Source organism: Osmia bicornis, chromosome 16 (genome assembly GCF_907164935.1).
Source record: "Osmia bicornis bicornis chromosome 16, iOsmBic2.1, whole genome shotgun sequence".
Taxonomy (NCBI): Eukaryota; Metazoa; Arthropoda; class Insecta; order Hymenoptera; family Megachilidae; genus Osmia; species Osmia bicornis.
The window spans coordinates 3,890,935-3,911,116 of NC_060231.1; the positions used below are offsets into that span (position 1 = coordinate 3,890,935).

Sequence of the window (20,182 nt, forward strand, 5' to 3'; positions counted from 1 at the left end):
CACTACCACCACCAACACCACCACCGTCATCTATAACACTGCCTCCCTTATGAATGTTCGTACGAGGGAATACATTTCACTCTTACAAATATTTTCTTTTTCTTCTTCTTTTTTTTTTCTTCTCCCAACATCTATCTCCCAGATATTTAATTAAATCCCAAGGATGAAATTCATCGATCGAAATCAGAAACAGCAGGCAAATTTCTATAGGAACTGATGGCACGAGTTGAACCGTCAAACCTTGATCAATATTGGACATCGGTGATAGGGTAACTTGGACTAATTTAACGGAGTTTCGAAAGCAACTCGAAGCGAATCGTGTAGAAGTCACTTAGTTCCCAACTTCCCGGGATCTTATTATTAATTCCAGCGAATCGGAGGATTTTGCAACAGGGAACAAGTCGATATAAATGTATTTTAAAGTGGCGCTGATACCGACACTGGCTCCACTGACCGTTATTCGCAATACAGAGTGGAGCTGTGGAATAAAATTCTCGAGATTTTATTCCGAAAAAATATCTATAGTGATTTATCCTTGCCTCGTTTTCCGATGGAATAAACTTAATAAGATTTCACCCTCCCCTCGCCCGGCGACATTTATAAAAATAAAACCAGTGATTTATGGCTGCCATGAGCAAGAATAAAAACTGTTTAAGGTTATAATCAGTTGCAAAGATATCTGTAAATCCGTGCAAATATATCTGCTTAACAAAGGGGCAATTATAACCGGGGCAATATTACTTTGCTGATTATAAATTCCATTAATATATCTTGACTGTTTCGAGCGTTATAATACCGTTAAAATGATAGTAATAAATCTTGTCTGTTAATCCAGCCATTAGCGTGTACCGGGCTCGTTTTATCGACAGGGTTTGTCGTTTCCGCGGTAAGTCGGCTCATTGTTGCGGCAAAATATCCGCCATAGCTGCCTGTTCGACCAGTCGCCGTTTCGTCGCTTCGGAAACTCATCTGACAAGCACCGGGATAACTAGGGATTTTTATCTAGGGATCCCTAGATTTCCTAACCTGATTAAAAATCTGAAACGTCTGGTGTTACTTAACTCTTTGGTAACAAAGACCGTAGATCTACGTCTTTAGACACACAAATTATAATTTTAGAAAGCTGTGGTAGAATTTTAAAATATTTTCAAAAATACTCTTCTTTTGAAACATCCTGTATATTCCCCTTTCACGATCATTGTGTTACACAGTTTGGGCAGCAATCGATCAAAATAATAAACCCGACACAGCATCGAATCTCGGCTTCGGAAAGGGGAGTTTGTTTGCATCTAGGAAGAAAATATTTATACGCCAAGGTGGAGTGTGGCGTGCGCCTGTTTTCCACGCTCAGTCCGTACCCCACCCCGTTTATTTTCTAAACACGGAAGTAATTCTGTCGAGAGGGGGTTGGTATCTGCGGAACAGTGCCGGAGGAAACGCGGACCGCGGATTGGTTTCACATGTCGCGATTGTGCACGAAATATAACCGACCTAACCTCTCGGACGATCGGCAGAGAACGTATACACGCGCATGTCCGCTCGAAAAGAGCCTCGACCTATTTTATCAGGGCTTTTTTTTCTCTCAGTTAGAAAAAAAAATTGAAAAAGAGAGAGAAGAGGATTATGCTTGAAAGTTTGATTGCATCTGTTCCTACGTGGAAGAATTATCCTACGGTGAGTGTTTTCATGTAGATACTACTTCTAGGGGAAAAATGGAACTGAGGCTTCCCAGCATCTTCTATGATGATTTAGATATGTATTGACTTTAAAAAGATTTTAAAAAATTAATATTCTTTGATATGAATGTCTGCTAGGGGAAAAGGAACTTTGAGAAAACTAGGGTTCCCTAGGATTCTTTGTACTTAACGCAGGCCCGATATTATTAAATCTCCGATAGCCATTCATTTTAAAGGAGAGATTTAAGGCTTCTTTCATACTTAACATTTTTAATTTATGTAGACATAAATGGCCGTGTAATCTCCAGCTGGTTTAAGGAAGCAATATTCCGCGATTAACCCTCCACTAATTTTCAGACTGTCTACAAAGCTTTTCTACTATATAATAGACCTTCATTAATGTACAGAAGACTCCTAGCCTAGATCCCACAAAGCTGTGTACTAAACTGTTAATTTGCTCGTCCATTATTTCTGCTTCCACTGAAGAACCACCCATTTTCTATTAATAATATTAATGAAACTCTTAGGTGGTTATTTTTATTAAACTTTAATCTTTAATTCGAATTAAAGAGTGTTGTTTCGTCATACTTTTATGTCATCGAATTCTGTCAGACTTTCCACGTTTCGAGTACACCGTGATGCTCGTCGGGCGGCGGGTTGTCGTCGCTCAGGGGCCCCTAGTGAAATTTTATATCCCTTCAGGCAACACTAGGGAAATTCCCCATCAACAAGAAGAGAGAACTGGGGGAAACATTATCCGTGGAATCGGCCTCGTTAACCTCCTTCATCGATCGTTCGAACCAAACAAAAGGTTAAACAATGCTTCCAACTTGTCCAATGGAGAAGTTGCAATATAATAGCGTGCGCGCTCGCGGAAACGTGATTAATTAAAACTCGCCAGGGCCATCGATGAAAAGACGTGTGCTGCAAATACATAGCACCCAGGCGTACACAGATACATAGAGAAATTCCCTAATCCTAAAGGGGCGGGTAAAGAGCGAGTAATTCGGACTCGAAATAACTGGCGAACTCGCGGGGAAACGGAAATTACCGTTCCACTTTCGTACAATGCTCTTAATGCCCCTCTGTTTCGCGCGGAAAAGCTCAGATTTTTCTCTGCTAGACGCGTGTTTTCTAATTAAACCCGGGCTGCTTCACTGTTTTTCTTCTTACTTCGATTTCGCCAAAGTTTCCAATACGATTCGAAATTTAGAAAACTCCACCATAGGAATTTTATAAAAACATTTCCTTCCGTTTAAATTTGATCCCTGGACTTTCGTGTAATAGGGAAAAGCCTTCCCCTTCCAAATTTCCTTTTCTTAAATATTTGACTAAAATTTCAAAAATAAATTATTTAAATTGCCAACCATTTATCCCGAGTCGTTAAAACGGTAGAGGATCGTTTAAAAAGAAGTTTCAGATTTCAAATGATTTAGATTCAAGAAATTAATAACAGAAGAGGAAGCTGAAGGCTCGGGATGATTGAGAATAAGGGATACAATGAAGCTTAAAGATATTTTATACGGTTGTACACTGGTAACCGGAGGGAGTCTTATCTCTACGACAGGAAGATATTAAAACTGCTGCTGCGGCTCGTATTAAAAGCGAACATTCGAATAATCCTGGACGGTGTACCGTATATATTAATCACAAAAGTAGGTTATTGATCCGCGGAAACCTGGCGGACAAATTGCTAGCGCACCGTTTGCTGGACGCGTATGAATTTTCATTAAAAAAAAAAAGAAGAAAAGAAGAAAATGGCAAATGGTTCTTAAATTCCTCGTTTTCCAATGAATAATAACAAAAGAATAAAATATTTTATCCTTCCCCTTTAAAGGCTTCTAGATCCGCCCCTGGCATTCATTTTACCCGAATTGAAACAGAAATTAGAGAAGTCTCGGTGAAGATGATCCACGAAAGAAAAAAAAAAACAGTTTGTTTCATCAGAGCGCACCCATTGTCATCGTCACCCAGACCGGATGTAAGGGGTTGCCCGTCCCAAGGACGTGAGTTTCGGTCATCCGAGTCAACGTTACCCACTCGTGACTCTCGTGTTACGCGTAAATTGACTCATTTTCAATTAACGACGATTTCGAGCGATTAAAGCGGCCGCCTCCGACGCCGCTGGCACGCCCATGTATGACGAGTACCATCTGCTGGTGCATTTCAGACGCACGCGGTGTACCGTGACGTTGGAAAAATTTCACGTGTCCCTGTCCCCAGTGGCTCCCATCGACGTCCACCAGGTGTTTATTTATTTAAAAAAAAATACTTGATGCTGCCTTTTCATCCGACGTGCCGTTTTGGAGAAAATTAATTTTAAAACTGAAAGGCACCTTGGGTACTCTAATACTGACGGTAAATAATGTTTGATATTTTTCGACGAAAGATAAGAGCTGAAGATAAATGTTGCAAGGAAAAAGAAAACCTTGATGATTTCTATGAAGGCAGATCGAGAGAAGATCCTCCAGAAAGATAAGTACACGCGAAAAGCTTCTCATTTCGCCGCTTAATATCCGGCCGAGGTGAAATTTGGGAGCCACTGACCCACACAAACCCGTCGCCCATTCACGGGCGCGTGCTCGTTCGTGGGTGTATCGGTTAAGCGTCATCAGATGTGTTTAGATAGGCTTGTCGGTGGACCCAGGTGAGGGTCAGAGGTGTCGCCATATGGGAAAAATCCTGACGGTTTATTAATAATGAAAGTTTCAACGACAAGCTGCACCGAGGCTTCCGTCGGGCCACGTGCGTTTGTCGGATATTAAAAATTGATTTTGGGAACGTCGCTTTCTGGCAGCGGGCTATCGGATCTACAGAAATTTATATTAAAGATCAATTATAAAATATCTGGAGTTTAGGTGTGATTCGACTGTGAGTCAGAACACTTAAGGATCCTTAAGTCCCAATAGTTTCATGTAGCCTAGGGTCCTATAGGTAAGCAAATAATAATAATTAGGATTTACTGGTAGGGTGGTGTAGCATAAGGCCCTGAAGGTCTACTAATAGTCTAGTAAACTTAAGACCCTATAGGTCCTGGTAGTCTAGTATACCCTATGATGCCCCAGCACCCACAGTAGTCTAGTCCTAGTCTATGTCCCTATAGGTCCTGGTGCTCTAATGTAGCCTATGATGTCCCAGTACCCACAGTAGTGGAGTTTAGCTTATGGCCCTATTAACTTATGATTAGAATAGGACTTCCTATTAGTCTAATGTAGTCCAGACCTACAGGTCCGAACCTAGACCCTCCAAAATCCCACAGATCCTGAATTACCCAGGACTATGAGAGCATAGTAGACCCAAAATTCCAGTAAAATTTATATTAAAGATCAATTATAAAATATCTGGACGTTAGGTGTGATTCGATTGTGAGTCAGGACACTTAAGGATCCTTAAGTCCTAATAGTTTCATGTAGCCTAGGATCCTATAGGTAAGATAATAATAATAATTTGGATTTACTGGTAGGGTGGTGTAGCCTAAGGCCCTGAAGGTCCACTAATAGTCTAGTAAACTTACAATTAGGACCCTATAGCAAAGAGTTATACCTACTCTTAGCTAAGGCCTTGAAGGTTCCTTAATGATCTAGTAAACTTAGGACCATATGGGTCCTAGTAGTCTAGTATACCCTATGATGCCCCAGCACCTACAGTAGTCTAGTCCTAGTCTATGTCCCTATAGGTCCTGGTGGTCTAGTATAGCCTATGATGCCCCAGCACCCACAGTAGTCTAGTCCTAGTCTATGTCCCTATAGGTCCTGGTGGTCTAATGTAGCCTATGATGCCCCAGTACCCACAGTAGTGGAGTTTAGCTTATGGCCCTATAACCTACGATAGCTTATAACCTACGATTAGAATAGGACTTCCTATTAGTCTAATGTAGTCCAGACCTACAGGTCCGAACCAAGACCCTCCAAAATCCCACAGATCCTGAATTACTCAGGGCTATGAGAGCATAGTAGACTCAAAATTCCAGTGGACCATTAGAACCTACATGACTCTAAATTACACTGGAACCATTAGAACCTGCAGGATCCTGAAAGATCGAGTAGCCGTAAGCCAAGAGCAGCAGGGAACATGGATGTTCGACGCAGGCCGGAGAGGATGCTACATTTACCATATAGGGTGAATTGCGTGAGGGAGGGTGGAAACAAGGTAACCAAACGCGTGTATCGTGCAACTTTCACCGAGGACTTCGCGTACCCATTACATCGACCCATTTCCTGACGGTTCGCTCATACCGTGTACACCCTCTCTTGCACGCCTAAGCTTCGTAAGATAATTGTTGAACGAGGGTCGAGTGTCGATCCCGCGGTCGCGTTAATGCCTGTGCACGCGAAATGCCACGTTGCTTCCGGTTTATCGCGGCCAGATCAATCCGCAATACGAGCTGCGCCCCAATTTTCGATCTCCACCCATCCCTTTATTTCATCCCTCTCGTACTCTGCGGGGGCGTTGAAGCCTCGTACCAATAACGCAGATAGGTTTACATTGCTTGAAAATGGAATTTTTAATTCTTCCATCTATCCAACTTATCTCTGGTAAATTACATTACTTATCTTCGATTATAAAATTGTATTTAACCTTTCGACTGCGGCGCACTGACGGAAAAAACCATCAATACTGATGGCGCGATATTCGCATATCAGTCGCTGCGACTTGTTGTTCCCGGACTACTGATAAAAATGGTACCCGGAGATTTGATACCATTCTTAGAGGTTATAAAAATAAATAATTGCAAATAAATTAAAAATATCCAGTTTTAAGTAGTTTTTTAAGCTATTGTTAATTTACTAATTTATTGAAATGCCTTGAATAATAATTGGTAATTAAATATTTTTAAAAATATCCGAAATTGATAATGAGGAACAAAATGTTCAATAAGTATTCTTTGCATTGATATCTACTTTCTCCTTGGATTTTGTTTACTACGTACTACACACTATCGCGTTTGATATTTTTTTTTTCAAAGATATTAAAATATGTACTTGGAAAATTCCTTTCAATAACACGTAAGACGTAATGGATCGAAGTATTTCTTTCCCCTTGGTATACATTTGAAGTTCGAAGATATTTTTCAAATATTTCTTTCGTAGTCAGAGGGTTAAATTGTAAAATTCGAGGGTTAGAAAGGGAAGCACCTGACAATTAAAGTACCCTCGTTATAATAGGTTACAGTCATTAATGAATAAGCCTGTAATCAGGCCTTAAGCCCCAATTACTCTTCTCCATTAAACTACCAAGACCCTTGAGTTTTCAACAAAACATTTAATTATTTAATCCAGAAAATTTGGGAAAAAATGGCACCTCTGGTTGATCGAGAATGCGAAATTTCGAGTCGTATCAAAAACCAGTAACTGGGAATAGAAAAACCGGATGAGGAAACGGACAACTCGATTTTCGTACGATGAAAAATGGCACTGTCGAGCGTTGTAGGTTGCGCCAGTTGAAAAATTACCATCCTCGAACCCTGTTCCCCTTTCGAAAATGAACAAATGAATTTCTATTTTCCAACGGGCAACGATTACGACCGATTTCCATCGATGACAAACGTACACCCGCGTATAGATTCCACGGAATCGATAAAGGGTACTCGTTTTATTTTCTTCCACCTCCATTATCGTTAATGCGATGTCGCGAGAGGAATATCGTCCTCTGTGGCGATATGATGGCGCGGCTTAATAACCAACCGGACGGTTTCATGGATTTTAATGGAATTGCCGCGAGAATAGGATACCAGTATCGGGCAAATGAATTCTCCAGCCCTCCCCTCACGTTCGTACTCTCGATCGACCGTTTAAACCGTCGTTCGATTGGAGGGAAAACCGTGTATCGAAATGAACACGCAACGACGATGACAATCGTGCGCGTCATTAAACCATTCGAGCTAAGTGCTTTTATCTCTGTTTCTCAGGTTTTTAATTGAAACAAGAGTTCAATAGGCTGATTGGTTCTTTGTTGGATAGAAAAGAGGGCTCGTGAAATGTAGAACGCGATCATTACTCGATAAACCATCGATCCTTCGTGTCGTATTCCATTTTTTCTTTTTTTTTTTTTTTTTTGCTATAAATACAAGCGAAAAATTATTTGATTATTCTTCATGAAAATTTCAGTTTGCCTCGTAAGAAAGAAAACTGCTTTGTAAAGGTGATTAACGTTCCAAGTACCTTCTCAGTCCTCGAGTGTCTTCTTTCATAGCGAAGATCAAAAGAGTTATTTAAAGCGTGTATTGGAACGGAATTGAAATTTTCAAAGACTCCCCCGTCTATCGAAACTTCTATTTATCGAGCCGAAGAAATGGTTAAGGAAAGAGGCAATTGGTTCTGGTTATTATTTCAAGGAAAAGCTGGAAGCCAAACTGGACCCAACGAACGATCCACCTGTCTCTCTCTTTCTCGTTTGCGTTTCTCATGAGCTCGAGATGGACCGTGAACATCGCGGAACAAAAAAAGAATGCAAAAGAAAAAGAAGGGAGAAAAAAAACACGTTGAAACGAGGGGTTAGGTTAGGTAGGGCGGTTTTCAGAAACGGGTCAGGGTTGTGGGTGGTAGTCGTGGATCTTTAATATTTGCTAGCTGCATCTCGTGGAAGATCGATGCACGACTGTGACCTCTTTCTCTGGTCGACTGTTAAATTAAATTATTATGATCGTTATCGTTAAGCAACGACGGATATCACGGGATCTAAGCGCGTGCCGACACCTGTACGCGAAAGGAACGGAGAGGGCTGGTAACGAGGGAGGAGAAAGAAGGGGGTGCAACTTGCTCGAAATAATTGACGGTTCTCGTGTTGATTGGCGGGTAACGAAAATACGTTCTTGATAGGGTGATTTTCAATGAGAACTTCGACTTTACAGCATGCACTTCTGGTTAATCGATGCAAAATATTCCGGAGTCAAGTACTCTTTTCAAAAGTAATCACACATACGTATGTGATAGGTTAGAATAATAATTGGAAAAAAGACATTTGCATGTGAGCTATGGATTCTTCGTCCGAAAGCAAACTGAAAAGTCTTTTATCGTTTTTCAATCGGAGGCTTCGTTTCTGAGATACAAGCGATTTAAGTTTCGACTTCCGGGGTGCTACGCTTGGACCAATGGCGGCCGAGCAAATAGCTGACTCCCCGGAAGTTGCGCGGCTAATTTTCAATCGCTTATATCTCGAGAACGAAGCGTTGGATTGCAAAACGGTAAAGAACTTTTCGATTTGTTTTTGCGCAAAGAATCGCGCGAAACAAAAGAAGAGGCTGTTTTAATTATTTTGTTGCATTATTGATACAGCTTTCAAATCAGATAGACGCACAAGTATCTGGTAGATGTTCTCCCGTTTCCAATTAATGGAATCAGATTGTAGAATAAATATTGAAGGATTCTACAACCGATTTAATGACATCCCGATCCACTAGACATTTCCATCAAACCTTAAACGATTCCAAGCCATCGCTGTCAAGGCTATTCGCATGAAGATCGAGCCGCGAGATGCATAATTCCCTATGGAGGAAAAGGAGGAGGAGGGATGATGGGAGGGTGCCATCAAATTATATTAATCCACTTCCATCAGGAAATTGGAGCTTGAAACGAGCGCGTGCTCGACTCGCAAACCATCTATCGATCGAACCGCGATACAACTTCGCTTATCCACGATCGAATCTCGCAAATTTTACCCTTCCTCCGTTCTTCCGTGTTTTCCGGAAGATCCCGCGGAAAAGCAGCCGGAAAAACTGAACGCCGGAAGCTGGTAATTGGGTCAAATGGCAGAGTACCAAAGCGGTACAGAGAGAATTGCTTCGGGTGTCGTTGTTTATACTCGTTCGGTGAAACGAGTTTTTCAAACCGGCCTCCCTATGAAAATAGCTATTTTTTTATGCAAGTGGAACGATAGAAAATATTGGGATATATCGATTCGACGGAAGAAAGTTGTTTTTTTAGTACTAAAGGGTGACCATAGTCATAAATTTTGACCCACATCATTCTAATTCAATGGAAAATTTATAAAGAGGGGGGAAATACAATACATACCGAGTCAAAATGATCCGGCATTCGTTGCGGGTTGAATGGTATTATAATTTATTCACCTCTTTTCTTGCTTCAAGTTTTCAAGCAGTGCACAATAAACTTACAGCTATATGGCTGTTTGGTACACAGTTTTGTTGTTGAAATAAGGAAGGGAGGTAGAAAATTTACTTGAAAGTATCGTTAAGTTGGTGAATAAATAAGTGAGCAGGAAATTTTATCAGAATAAAAACAGCAACCCTTTACCCATCCCTAAATTTTTATATAATCTGCATACTAAAATATCTAAAGTTCAATGTGAACTATTTAATTTCTATTAATTCAGAATAGTTAATTAATTAATTAACTATTCATTTCAGTTCAAAAAACTCTCGGTGCCATTTGTGACGCAAAGGGTTAACGCGAAAAGTTTTGCAATAAGTTTCAGCTGGATCCTAACGTATCAATTAATCGGTAGAAATATTCGCATCAAACTGTTCCATTGGTGCTACACGCTACTAGCGAATTTTCGACATCTGTCACGCGACATCGCCACTAAAAAACCATTTAAAAAGCCACTCACCCTCGGCGAGCATACATATCAGCAGCAGTCCCACTCTCCAGTCCATGATTCTACACGCAGCTCCAGCTCGTGGTCAATCAATCAAAGGTCTCGAACAAATTCACTGGGTCCGGTCCGAATAGAGAGATAGAGAGAGAAATGAAAGTAAAGAAAACAGTAAGTTCACTCACAAAACAAACACACACTGTGTGCACAAAAACAGTAGAGTTCGCTAAGGACGAAGAAACAGGCCTTATAGGCGTGTATGAGCCCTTAGGGGTGGTGGAGAATAGAGCAGTCGGGGGTCGAGAGGTCTGCCGGACTCCCCTTGACCTCTCTCACGAGCACGAGCACGCGTGACGATCACGCGAGAGGCACGCGTCGCGAGGAACCAGCCGTTGCTGTTGTCGTCGGCCAGGCATTTGGGTAAAACGCGTGTGTCGCGCGGCGATCGCGTGTCCGATCGCGACCCTGCTAGCTAAATACCCTCCAATCCTACCCTGTAACTCCCACCCACGACCGATCGGTTTCTTTCGCTCGCTCCAGTCGCCAGCAGTGCCTCCGTCTCGCTCGCGCCACGGATAGAGTCGCGTACGCGAATAAGCGTCAACGAGAACGCACTAGCTTTATCTCCTTCCACTCTACTGTATCCTCCCACCCAAGCACCGCTCTCGGTCGTGCTCGGTCGCACTCGTTGGCCCTCGTACTTCTCGAGTCACGGCGTACGCGGCTACTCTCCCCCTCCCGTCGCCCCGCCCACGTGCGCTCGGTCCTTGTCGGTCACTCTCGTCGGCCGTCGTCGTAGCCGCCGCTGCTGCTGCGTTCGGCTCGAGCCACGGAGAGAGAGTCTCGTACGAGAACGAGCGCCGACGAAAACGCACGAGCGACTGTGCGGGAGTTGCGCGACCCTATGCGAACCGAGTGATGCCGGGTAACGTAGGAGAGCCGAATGGTGGGGGATGATTCAGGAACGTTGTTCTCGCTGGGGTTTCGGCTCCCCCTCGAGTCGACGAAGAATTCGTAACCGGAAAATTGGCCGGTTTCGAGTCAACGTGATTCCGTACCGAACGATTTCCTTCTGAAACGAGATCAACTGGTAGGGGGTTGGAAGGCGGGGCTGGTTGCTTGTTTTTCCAGATTTTTCTGGCATCGGTGAAAGGGAGAGCGGCGAATAGGGCCGCTGCTAATGATCGTGTTAGCGAAAGGGGTTTCTCTGGTAATTACGGGGTGACACTGTCCTGATCGAGCATTCTGGATCACTTTATTTTATTTCCACTGGTAAGGAAGATGAATTTTCCCTCTTTGAGGACCGACGGCTCGGAGGGTAATTGTTGATGTTTGTTCTTTTTGGGGCTTGTTTAAAGGTTACTAGGGTCTGCTTTTAAAATCCCGGCACAGTGGAGCAGACAGGAGGAAAAAATTCACCTCGCAACAGCGGAAAATTTGTTTTTCTACCTTCGGAACAATTTTTTATTCCCGGCTAAACGAGGACACGGTCCTTTGACCAGTTAATTAGATTTCTCGCATGGATAAAAATTAAAGAATGGTCAACATTCGTGCCGCTTTCCAAGTACAATTCCTTTTGTACACTTAACAAAATTTAATTTTCTCATTTTCTTTTTCCTTCTTTTTTTTCTAATGACACGTTACCGTAGCTGTTCATCCTTTCCAGCCAGAGTATGAGGTTTAAGCAAACGCCCGGCGATAGTGCAATCGCGAAGCGGGTACTACTAGCGTAACCCCCGGTGCGGTCATAATTGCATGCACACGCGACGATAACTGCGGCAGCTTGTTATTGCGGTTCCACGGTTTAACACAATTCCTGTTTGTTTATACGTTTATCTGGCCATTCTTCCTTCCGTAGCATGTCGAGCGAGTAATCGTGCCGATTAAACGGCCAGGTAAAACCTCGTTCCCGCTATTCTTTCGCTCGGTTAATCTTAAAACGAGATATCCTTAGGTAAATAAAAGACTAATTCCATTACCAATTTCAAGGTTTGCTCTTGTTACGGTAGATACATCTCAGAATCACCTTAACTTCAGTTATATCCTCGATTCCGATTAAAAAATTCCAACAGATAACGAACGAATATCGGACAAAGATACCTCTAAATCTCGTTGGAAGTATGAAAACGAAAAAGAATAATAGAGGAGGCTGTCGTAGGAAGGTATCCCGACACCTAAGCCCTTCATCGTATCGGTTGAAAAATCGCGGTTCCAAGGTAACGGGTATCGGTCGAGTTTCCCATTCAGAGGGTCCGGGAATTGATTAAAATCGAGCGAGGAAATCTGGCGGTCCGCGATTTTTCAGCGGTTCGTCGAAAGACGCGGAACAATGTGTCGCTATTTCGGAGTGAAAAGCGAGCAAGGAATCGACGCGATAAATCGTCGGCGGTAGCGTGCCTGCCGTCCAGGAACACTGTTTTGACCAGCGTAAGGACACGCGCCTGCGCCAGGACATCGCCTGCATTTCCCTCCCCTTGTCCTACGCAAAAACCGACGTTCCGCTTCTATTAGCGGTATACGCCGCGAATATTATTTAACCGGTCCGATCGGCACGGTTTTTTCCCCTCCCTGGTTAAAACTTTACGAGCCTGTTGGGGAATTATCGGGCTGAAACGAACACCCGTGGAAAGTAATTACGCGGCTATTCCTCTTTCCACTCGGTCGTTTTAACGTTATAATTGATGTACCGTGCGAGTACATTTGGAATTTTCAAATTTTGTTAGGTAACAAGGCGCGGCGAGGGGGGGGATAGTTGCAGGTAAAAATTAATCGAATACCACGCTCGGCCCCGATGCGATTCGTCCCTGGTGCACAAGGTAACTTCATCCCTTCGTTGCATCCGGCGGACCATTGTGCGCGGACCAGGGAGAAGTTAGCGCGGACAAAAAGAAGTGGCTCCAGCGCTGGCGGACTTAATGAGAAATAATTGAGTTAAGGCGAGTTATTTTAAGCGGAAAAGTTAGCGCCGAAAAGCGGAGCCGAGTTAATCGACGACGAAGCGGCCTTTGGCAAAGCCGAAAATTCTTGTTCCTTAATGTTAATCGATCGATCTTTCTCTTTTCAGATTTTTAAACAATGTACAATTAAAAAGAATAAAAATTTTTAATTTTGTAATCCTTTGTGAAACTTTATAGTTTTTTTAATTAAAAATTTGATAACATTGAACACTGTGTACGTCTGTGTCATTTAATTCCTATCAAATGTAACAAAAGAATATACGAAAAAGTAATGAACTCTGATTTTATTCCGATCGAATATTTCGTGAATTTTTCACCCCTGTTATTTTAAAATCCAGCGAAACCGATCGTTGACACGGTTGTTTATCGTACGTTCAGGAAATTAATCGGCCGTTTCGATTTCGCATTAATTGACGGCTAATTGTCAAGCAATAATTAACGTTTTATTCGTTGGCCAGCACCGGGGTCCTTCTGTCGCGAGCTACGCGCAACACGTGGACCAGAGGCGACGACAATAGGCTCGGTGTTAATTAATCGAACCGGCTCGTTTAGTCGATAAACATTTGTCGATTCGACGGGTTAATTAATCACAACCTACTCGATCTTCGTCTTAGCATTGCCTGTAATTAACCTACAAGCGTGCGCCAGGTTCGTTCCCCTATTTTTAAAAAATTTCTTCAGGACAAAAGAAATCTTTCAATTTACCCCCCAGCACTTCAGACCTCTCAAAAAACATCAACCCTTTCAAAAAATCCCAGCACCTGTCAAAAAATCACATATACGCAGCCCAAGTTCAACAATCGAAACCTTCAGCCTGTGTAGCCCTTCCCTTAATTACCCCCTCCTCCGGCGGGCACGAGATATAGAAACCGGTTAGGGTTGAAGGGGTCGCGGACTAATGACAAACGGGGAAGATACTTTTCGCAAAACGATCGGGTATGCCAGCTGGCCGAACGTGTCGTGCATCGATAGCGTGTAACGATCGCGTGCTCATTATCCTGGCGGGCGGCAGGGCCGTATGCTCGAGCCACCAACGGGGGCTCTATATTTATGCGCGCGACCAGCCATATGCGTTTAAATACCTTCGATGTTACAGGAAACGAACGATAGCGAGAGATGGTGTACGTGTGCACGTGTGTCTGCGTACGATATCGAAACGACGTTACGAACTAGCGTTTACGTGACTGGATTCGATAAGCAAGATGATTCTCGTTCTTCTTCGGTAACAGTTATTTCTTTAGGGAAGTTTCAGAGATTCGAAGAAATAACTAGTCTATCGGGGGAAGGGAAAGTAAACTTCAATTTACCGTGTACCGTTCAATGAGAAGAGCTTGATAAATGTACAGTTCGAAGGTGTGGTTTAAAGTGATGGATCCGGGGAAAGTAACTAGCGTAGGGGAAAAAATCACTAGCCTAGGGGAAAAAAGTAAATCCAATTTTTCAGATGACGTCCAATGAGAAAAGCTTGATAAATGTATGGTCCGAAAGCGAAGGTGTTTCGTAGTGATGGATTCGAAAAAGCAACTAGCGAAACATCTAGGGATCCCTAGGATCGAGAGCAATGACAAGATACAGCGTTTCGCGTCGAAACAAAGAGAAGCATCGCATTATTGTGAGTGTTGCGAACACTTCAAGGACCCTTTTACCACGACGCAATACTTTATACGTATATTGCCCGTATATGGGCGCAGGTCGATTGAAAAGCCCTCCTCTCCTTCCATCGCGCTGCTTTTATTTGCTACCCTCGTTTAAGCGTACATCTCGTGGAGCCCGCATTTCATACAATTACCCGGAAGGTCCATTCGTTCCATTTGAAGGATCGAAATTTTTCGAAAACTCCTATAGAGCATGGTTCGCCTACCAACCGGAAGTGGATCGACACAACCATCTCCATTCTCAATAAAAAAAAAAAAAAAAAAAAAGAAAAATTCATTTTCATCGAGCTCCAGCGATCATACATCAATGAGCGATGAAGTTTCGATGAATTTACTAAAATTCCCTAGGGATAGAACTCCTCGCCAAGACTCGAGTCCTTTCGTCCATTTCTCGAAATTGAATTTTATTATTAATTCCAAATGATCCCACGCTGAAATCTACCTCTATGGTGAACAATATCAATTAGCAAGTACTCTACTTTAGGAAAGTTCGTTCAGAAGTGTACGGAGCACGCGATAGAGGCTGTAGAAACTCATCGCAGGAAACAATAGCAAGGAGGCGCGAGCCAGGCGAAAATTCGAGCCGGCAATTATCTCGTGGCTAACATCTGCCGAATTTCTGTCCATAACCCCTGGCTGGACAACGCCAGCTGTCCGACTTGTGCGCCAGAAGGACACCAGAAGCAGATAGCCAATGCGTTATACGTGGAAAGTCAATTGGCATAGGGGTCAGCAGGCCCAATTAAAGTTGTTCAGGATTTCCTAGATCTCATTAAGTAAGGCCGCTCGCAGAACGGTCCGAAGTGACGTTCGCTCGTTGCTAGGAAAATATTTCCCTCGAATCGTGGAATTACGGCCTCCCGGAATACAATTGATCCCCTAGTTTCGAGGGTTGATTTTAAGTACCAGGAATTCGAATAGATCGTCTGATTCTGGGAAAATTTGATTTATCTTGATACGCGGAACAATCTAGTTGATTTGTTTTTTTTTTTCTCTCTTTTCTCTCGAGCAGGAATGTCATTGATCATGGAGTACGGTTTCGTCGTGACCCAAAAACGATGGAAGAAAAGAAAATGGTTCTTCGGGGTAGTCTCCGCACGGTAGGAGGAAACAGAAACATAGAAACGCATCGGTAATTACTCAGGATGGAAGACAAACGAGCACGGATTTCAATAACGACAGATGCTACGGCAGCCGTTCTAAAGCGGATGATGATCGATAGTTCGAAAATCAACGGCGCGAAAAACGGATTCTCGTAGGCGTCCGGACGTTCGTTCGCGATCCCAGGTCCCGTTTCCTCTTCTACTCCCCTTTTCTAGGGTAGCTGGTATAGCTCGTTGTTGTTGCATTCGTCCTCGTAGTCTCGCCGGGATCGCCGTGAAAACTTTATGCAAATCATCCCCGAAGTATACATCAGCGGCAGGCTGCTAGCTTCCTCCTCATCCTACTCCGAGCCTCTTCTTCGTTTTACTTTTGCATTTTACGCTTTTACCAACTTCTACCCGAGATGACCCACTTCGTGTCTTCCCGACGGAAAATGCACCCACCTCTGCCAGACCTGGACCCTGTCTCTCCTCCCTTTTACTTCCTTTCATACCTCTGTTCTCCCCCCCTCTCCCCTTTCCACGCTGTCTGGTTATCCCTCTTCTTGCTTCTTCTTTCTTCCGCGTCAACTTTTCTCGACCAAGAGCCAGCCTTTTTGTTTCGTCCACTCGACGAAAAGAAGGACCAAGGGCTGGGATCATTCGGTGTTTCGCTTTGAACGAACAAAGCGGACACTAGTTCCGCTGTAATTACGTTTCAGATGCTCGTAGCGTAAGAGGTGAATGCCCCTTTCGAGTCGAGGGGATCGTCGGTCGCTATTTCAACCCTTACCGTATGACGATGTTCAATTCGAAAACACGTGGTATAAATGGATATACATTTTATAGCAGTTGTGATCCATGAAAAATAGATGGAGGATACAATGCATTTGGTAAAACTACCTAGGACGCCCTCTGTCTTAGGCCCATGCCTTTAGGTTATGTTCTTATGATTTTTAATACTTTCACTTCCCTCTAGCGCAAATTTTAGGGTTAAGTAAGACATTCACATGTTATTTCTATTTCTGAAATATTTAGCAGATAAGTGATCCACTAATGCCCCATTGGTAAGGCTATACAGTAGGTCCCCTGTGTCTTGGGCCCATGCCTTTAGGTTACATCCCTATGGTTTTTAATACTTTCATTTCCCTCTAGCGCAAATTTTAGGATTAAATAAGACACATGTTATTTCTATTTCTGAAATATTTAGCAGATAAGTGATCCACTAATGCCCCATTGGTAAGGCTATACAGTAGGTCCCCTGTGTCTTGGGCCCATGCCTTTAGGTTATGTTCTTATGATTTTTAATACTTTCACTTCCCTCTAGCGCAAATTTTAGGGTTAAATAAGACATTCACATGTTATTTCTATTTCTGAAATCTTCAGCAGATAAGTGATCCACTAATGCCCCATTGGTAAGGCTATACAGTAGGTCCCCTCTGTCTTGGGCCCATGCCTTTGGGTTATATTCTTATGATTTTTAATACTTTCACTTCCTTCTAGCGCAAATTTTAGGGTTAAGTAAGACATTCACATGTTATTTCTATTTCTGAAATATTTAGCAGATAAGTGATCCACTAATGCCCCATTGGGAAGGCTATACAGTAGGTCCCCTGTGTCTTGGGCCTATGTCTTTGGGATACGTCCCTATAAGTTTTAGCACTTCCACCTTCCTCCACTCATCCTAATTTGAATTTTACGTTTGAATAAGACATTTACATGTTATTTTCACCCCTGGATACCGTTAATGCCCCATTGGTAAAGCTACTACCCAAGGCTCATGCCTTCGGTAAGTGCCCCAATGGTTCTGTGCCACTTCCATTTTCCTTAACGTCGAGTATACCTTCTGTACACGATATTTCTACTCTTAGGTTCTGCTCCAAGGGCGTGTATAACCCTGGACGAATAAGCGACTCGGAGCGAAGTAGTTAGGTAGTCCATCAGGCGAGCTGAACCGAAGAATCCAGGGAAGTTAGCGGCTGAAAATGGCCGGGGCTAACGCAATTGCTTTATCGCGACGACGAAATCCCCGTTAACGCTCTTACCAGAGACGATCCTTCTCGAAAGGGGTCACGGCCCGGAGGAAAATACAACGTTATCCGCGGCAGCTCGACGTATCTTCTGGTCGGCGTCGATCGAATTCGTGAAACGACTCTCGGGAGAGAACGGCCGCAGAGAAGGAGGTAGAAAATCGAAAGGAGAGGGACGAAGTCGATATACAGGGTGACGTGATGGATTCAACGGCTAGATAAAAAGGAATCATATCAGTCCCGTGGAATTTTGACGGTCGAACGTGTCCCCGATTTCCCCGAGTGCCACCTCTCACGTTTGTCATCCCTTTATTTATTATCAGCCGTAAGGACAATGGGGATGGATAAGAGGGTGATAAATATTTATGGAGAAATACACGGGTGGACCGTGTTCCCGCGTATCACCGCTCCTGATACGATCACGCGCGTCTTCCGGATTCAAGGGGTGTCGAAGAAAATCGACGAAATTGTTCTTACTCCTGATGGAAAGGAATTTTATGCCAATATCTTGCCTGAACTTAAGGTTGACATAAGTTAAATCAATCCTGCGCCTGAATACCTCGCGATCTACTATCGTACCCGTAGCACAGTGGACTAGAAACCCGTTTATCGTGGCCAAAATTATTTCAGAGTTATTTCAAGGTTTAAGGATATAGTACAGTGGGTCATTGAATTCGTCTCGACACCAACTAGAATACTGTGAAGCCAAAAATATATATTAATATTTAAAGAGAAAAGAATTTTTTAAATATTGTATATTGAAATTTGTATAAAAGTGAATGCTGGTCAACTTTTGTTGGAAACATTTTTTTTGCCAGATCATGTGACACTGCCAGAGTCATATATCGGATTATATGAGTTTATCCCTCTTCTTGCCCATTATCCCTTTAGCCCAGGGCCAGAGCCATAACGTATATGAAACGTTAATCCAAACCTGTTATTGCAAAGAATAATTGCTTTCACTTTATAATCATATAAAATGGCTAATATTTTGAATTTTGAAGCTTTGAAAAGTTATCAATGTACACAAAACTTCAAAAATTCAATTTTGACCACGGAAAACTGATTTCCAGCCCGCTGTGTATAGTTATGAATCACCCTGTAGATCAAAGTCAATTCCATCTGTCTGTTCTCTCGCTTGTCCCATTTCCAGGAGAGATCTGATTTCTGGGGGGTAAAAAATTAACTCTTCCTGCTGCGCGTAATCGACGAAACGAGGCATTAGTTAACACCCGGTAGAACGGTATCAGGTACAGCCTCGTATCACGGGCGTACATCGAAATAGAAAGAGATAAATCAATATCCTGCCAGTGTTACCCCTCGGATCGGGAAGGAATTTTTACGAGGATCATATTTATCTGAGGCACCCCTGCGCTCCGAGGAGAACCGGCGAATAAAAGCGAGCAAGGACAAACGGGAACAGGATTCGTCGCGGGAAACCGATTGAAATTAAAGTTCGATGAATCACGGCCGAGGAAACGGAACGTTCCCCAGAGTACCGAGTTGAATTCCGTTTCGAGGAAGGACGAGCGGTCGGGGAGCATGGTGGGTTGAATAAAAAATCGAATCACGACTCGGCTCCTTTCTCGACCGTGAAACACCTAGAATGCCGTAATTCCTCCAACGAGCTTGTTATTATAACGTCTTTACTTGTACATCAAATTACCTGCTATATAGACACAAGGAAGGAAAGAAGAGACGTCGTTGGGAAGAATGCAACGGACGAGGGGCCGCAATAAAATCTAATCTCCTCGTTTCTTTCCTACAGGACGATTCAGAAATGAGGCGAGAAAAGAAAAGGGGACGTTTTGTAAATTACAGTACTTACAAAGAAAGAGATAACTCTTATTACTTGTTCGCATTGTTGTGTCGGGAAGCTTTGTTCTACAGGGTGATTTAATGATCATTCATCCCTTAACGATTGAATTTCACCGACAGATAGTTCAATCATCGGCGAATCGATTGTAATATAAACAGAGAACAACAGTGATTCACCGGAGGTAAAAAACAAAGCACGCGCGTGCCAGCTATTTTGAAGAGGTATACGAAGCGTAGGGGGAAAAACGTTCATTCAGTTCGTGGAGCTTTGTTTCGCGGATAAAGGATCGCCGTAAATAGATCGGCCCGCGTGAAACGATCAATTAAACGACACGCGTGGCATCGTTGCGTAATCGGCCAAATATCGAATCGGATCTGTCAAGTGCCGTTCATTACATATCCCCCTGTATT

The 20,182-nt window shown here is 43.1% G+C and overlaps 1 protein-coding gene across 4 annotated transcripts in view; it reads right to left on the minus strand.

The window, feature by feature from the left end:
- The window catches only part of LOC114880254, a 54,411-nt gene that overhangs the window by 24,521 nt on the left and 9,708 nt on the right, over positions 1–20,182 (minus strand). For 2 of the 4 annotated variants that reach the window (XM_029196087.2, XM_029196086.2), the window contains exon 1: positions 10,245–11,086. The exons of 1 other annotated variant lie outside the window; for it this stretch is intronic. In XM_029196087.2, coding sequence (XP_029051920.1) covers positions 10,245–10,290 — 46 coding nt within the window. In that variant the 5' untranslated portion in view covers positions 10,291–11,086. Of the gene's footprint in view, positions 1–10,244; positions 11,087–20,182 lie in introns of those variants that run through there. One more of the 4 variants, XM_046289100.1, reaches the window with a different exon arrangement.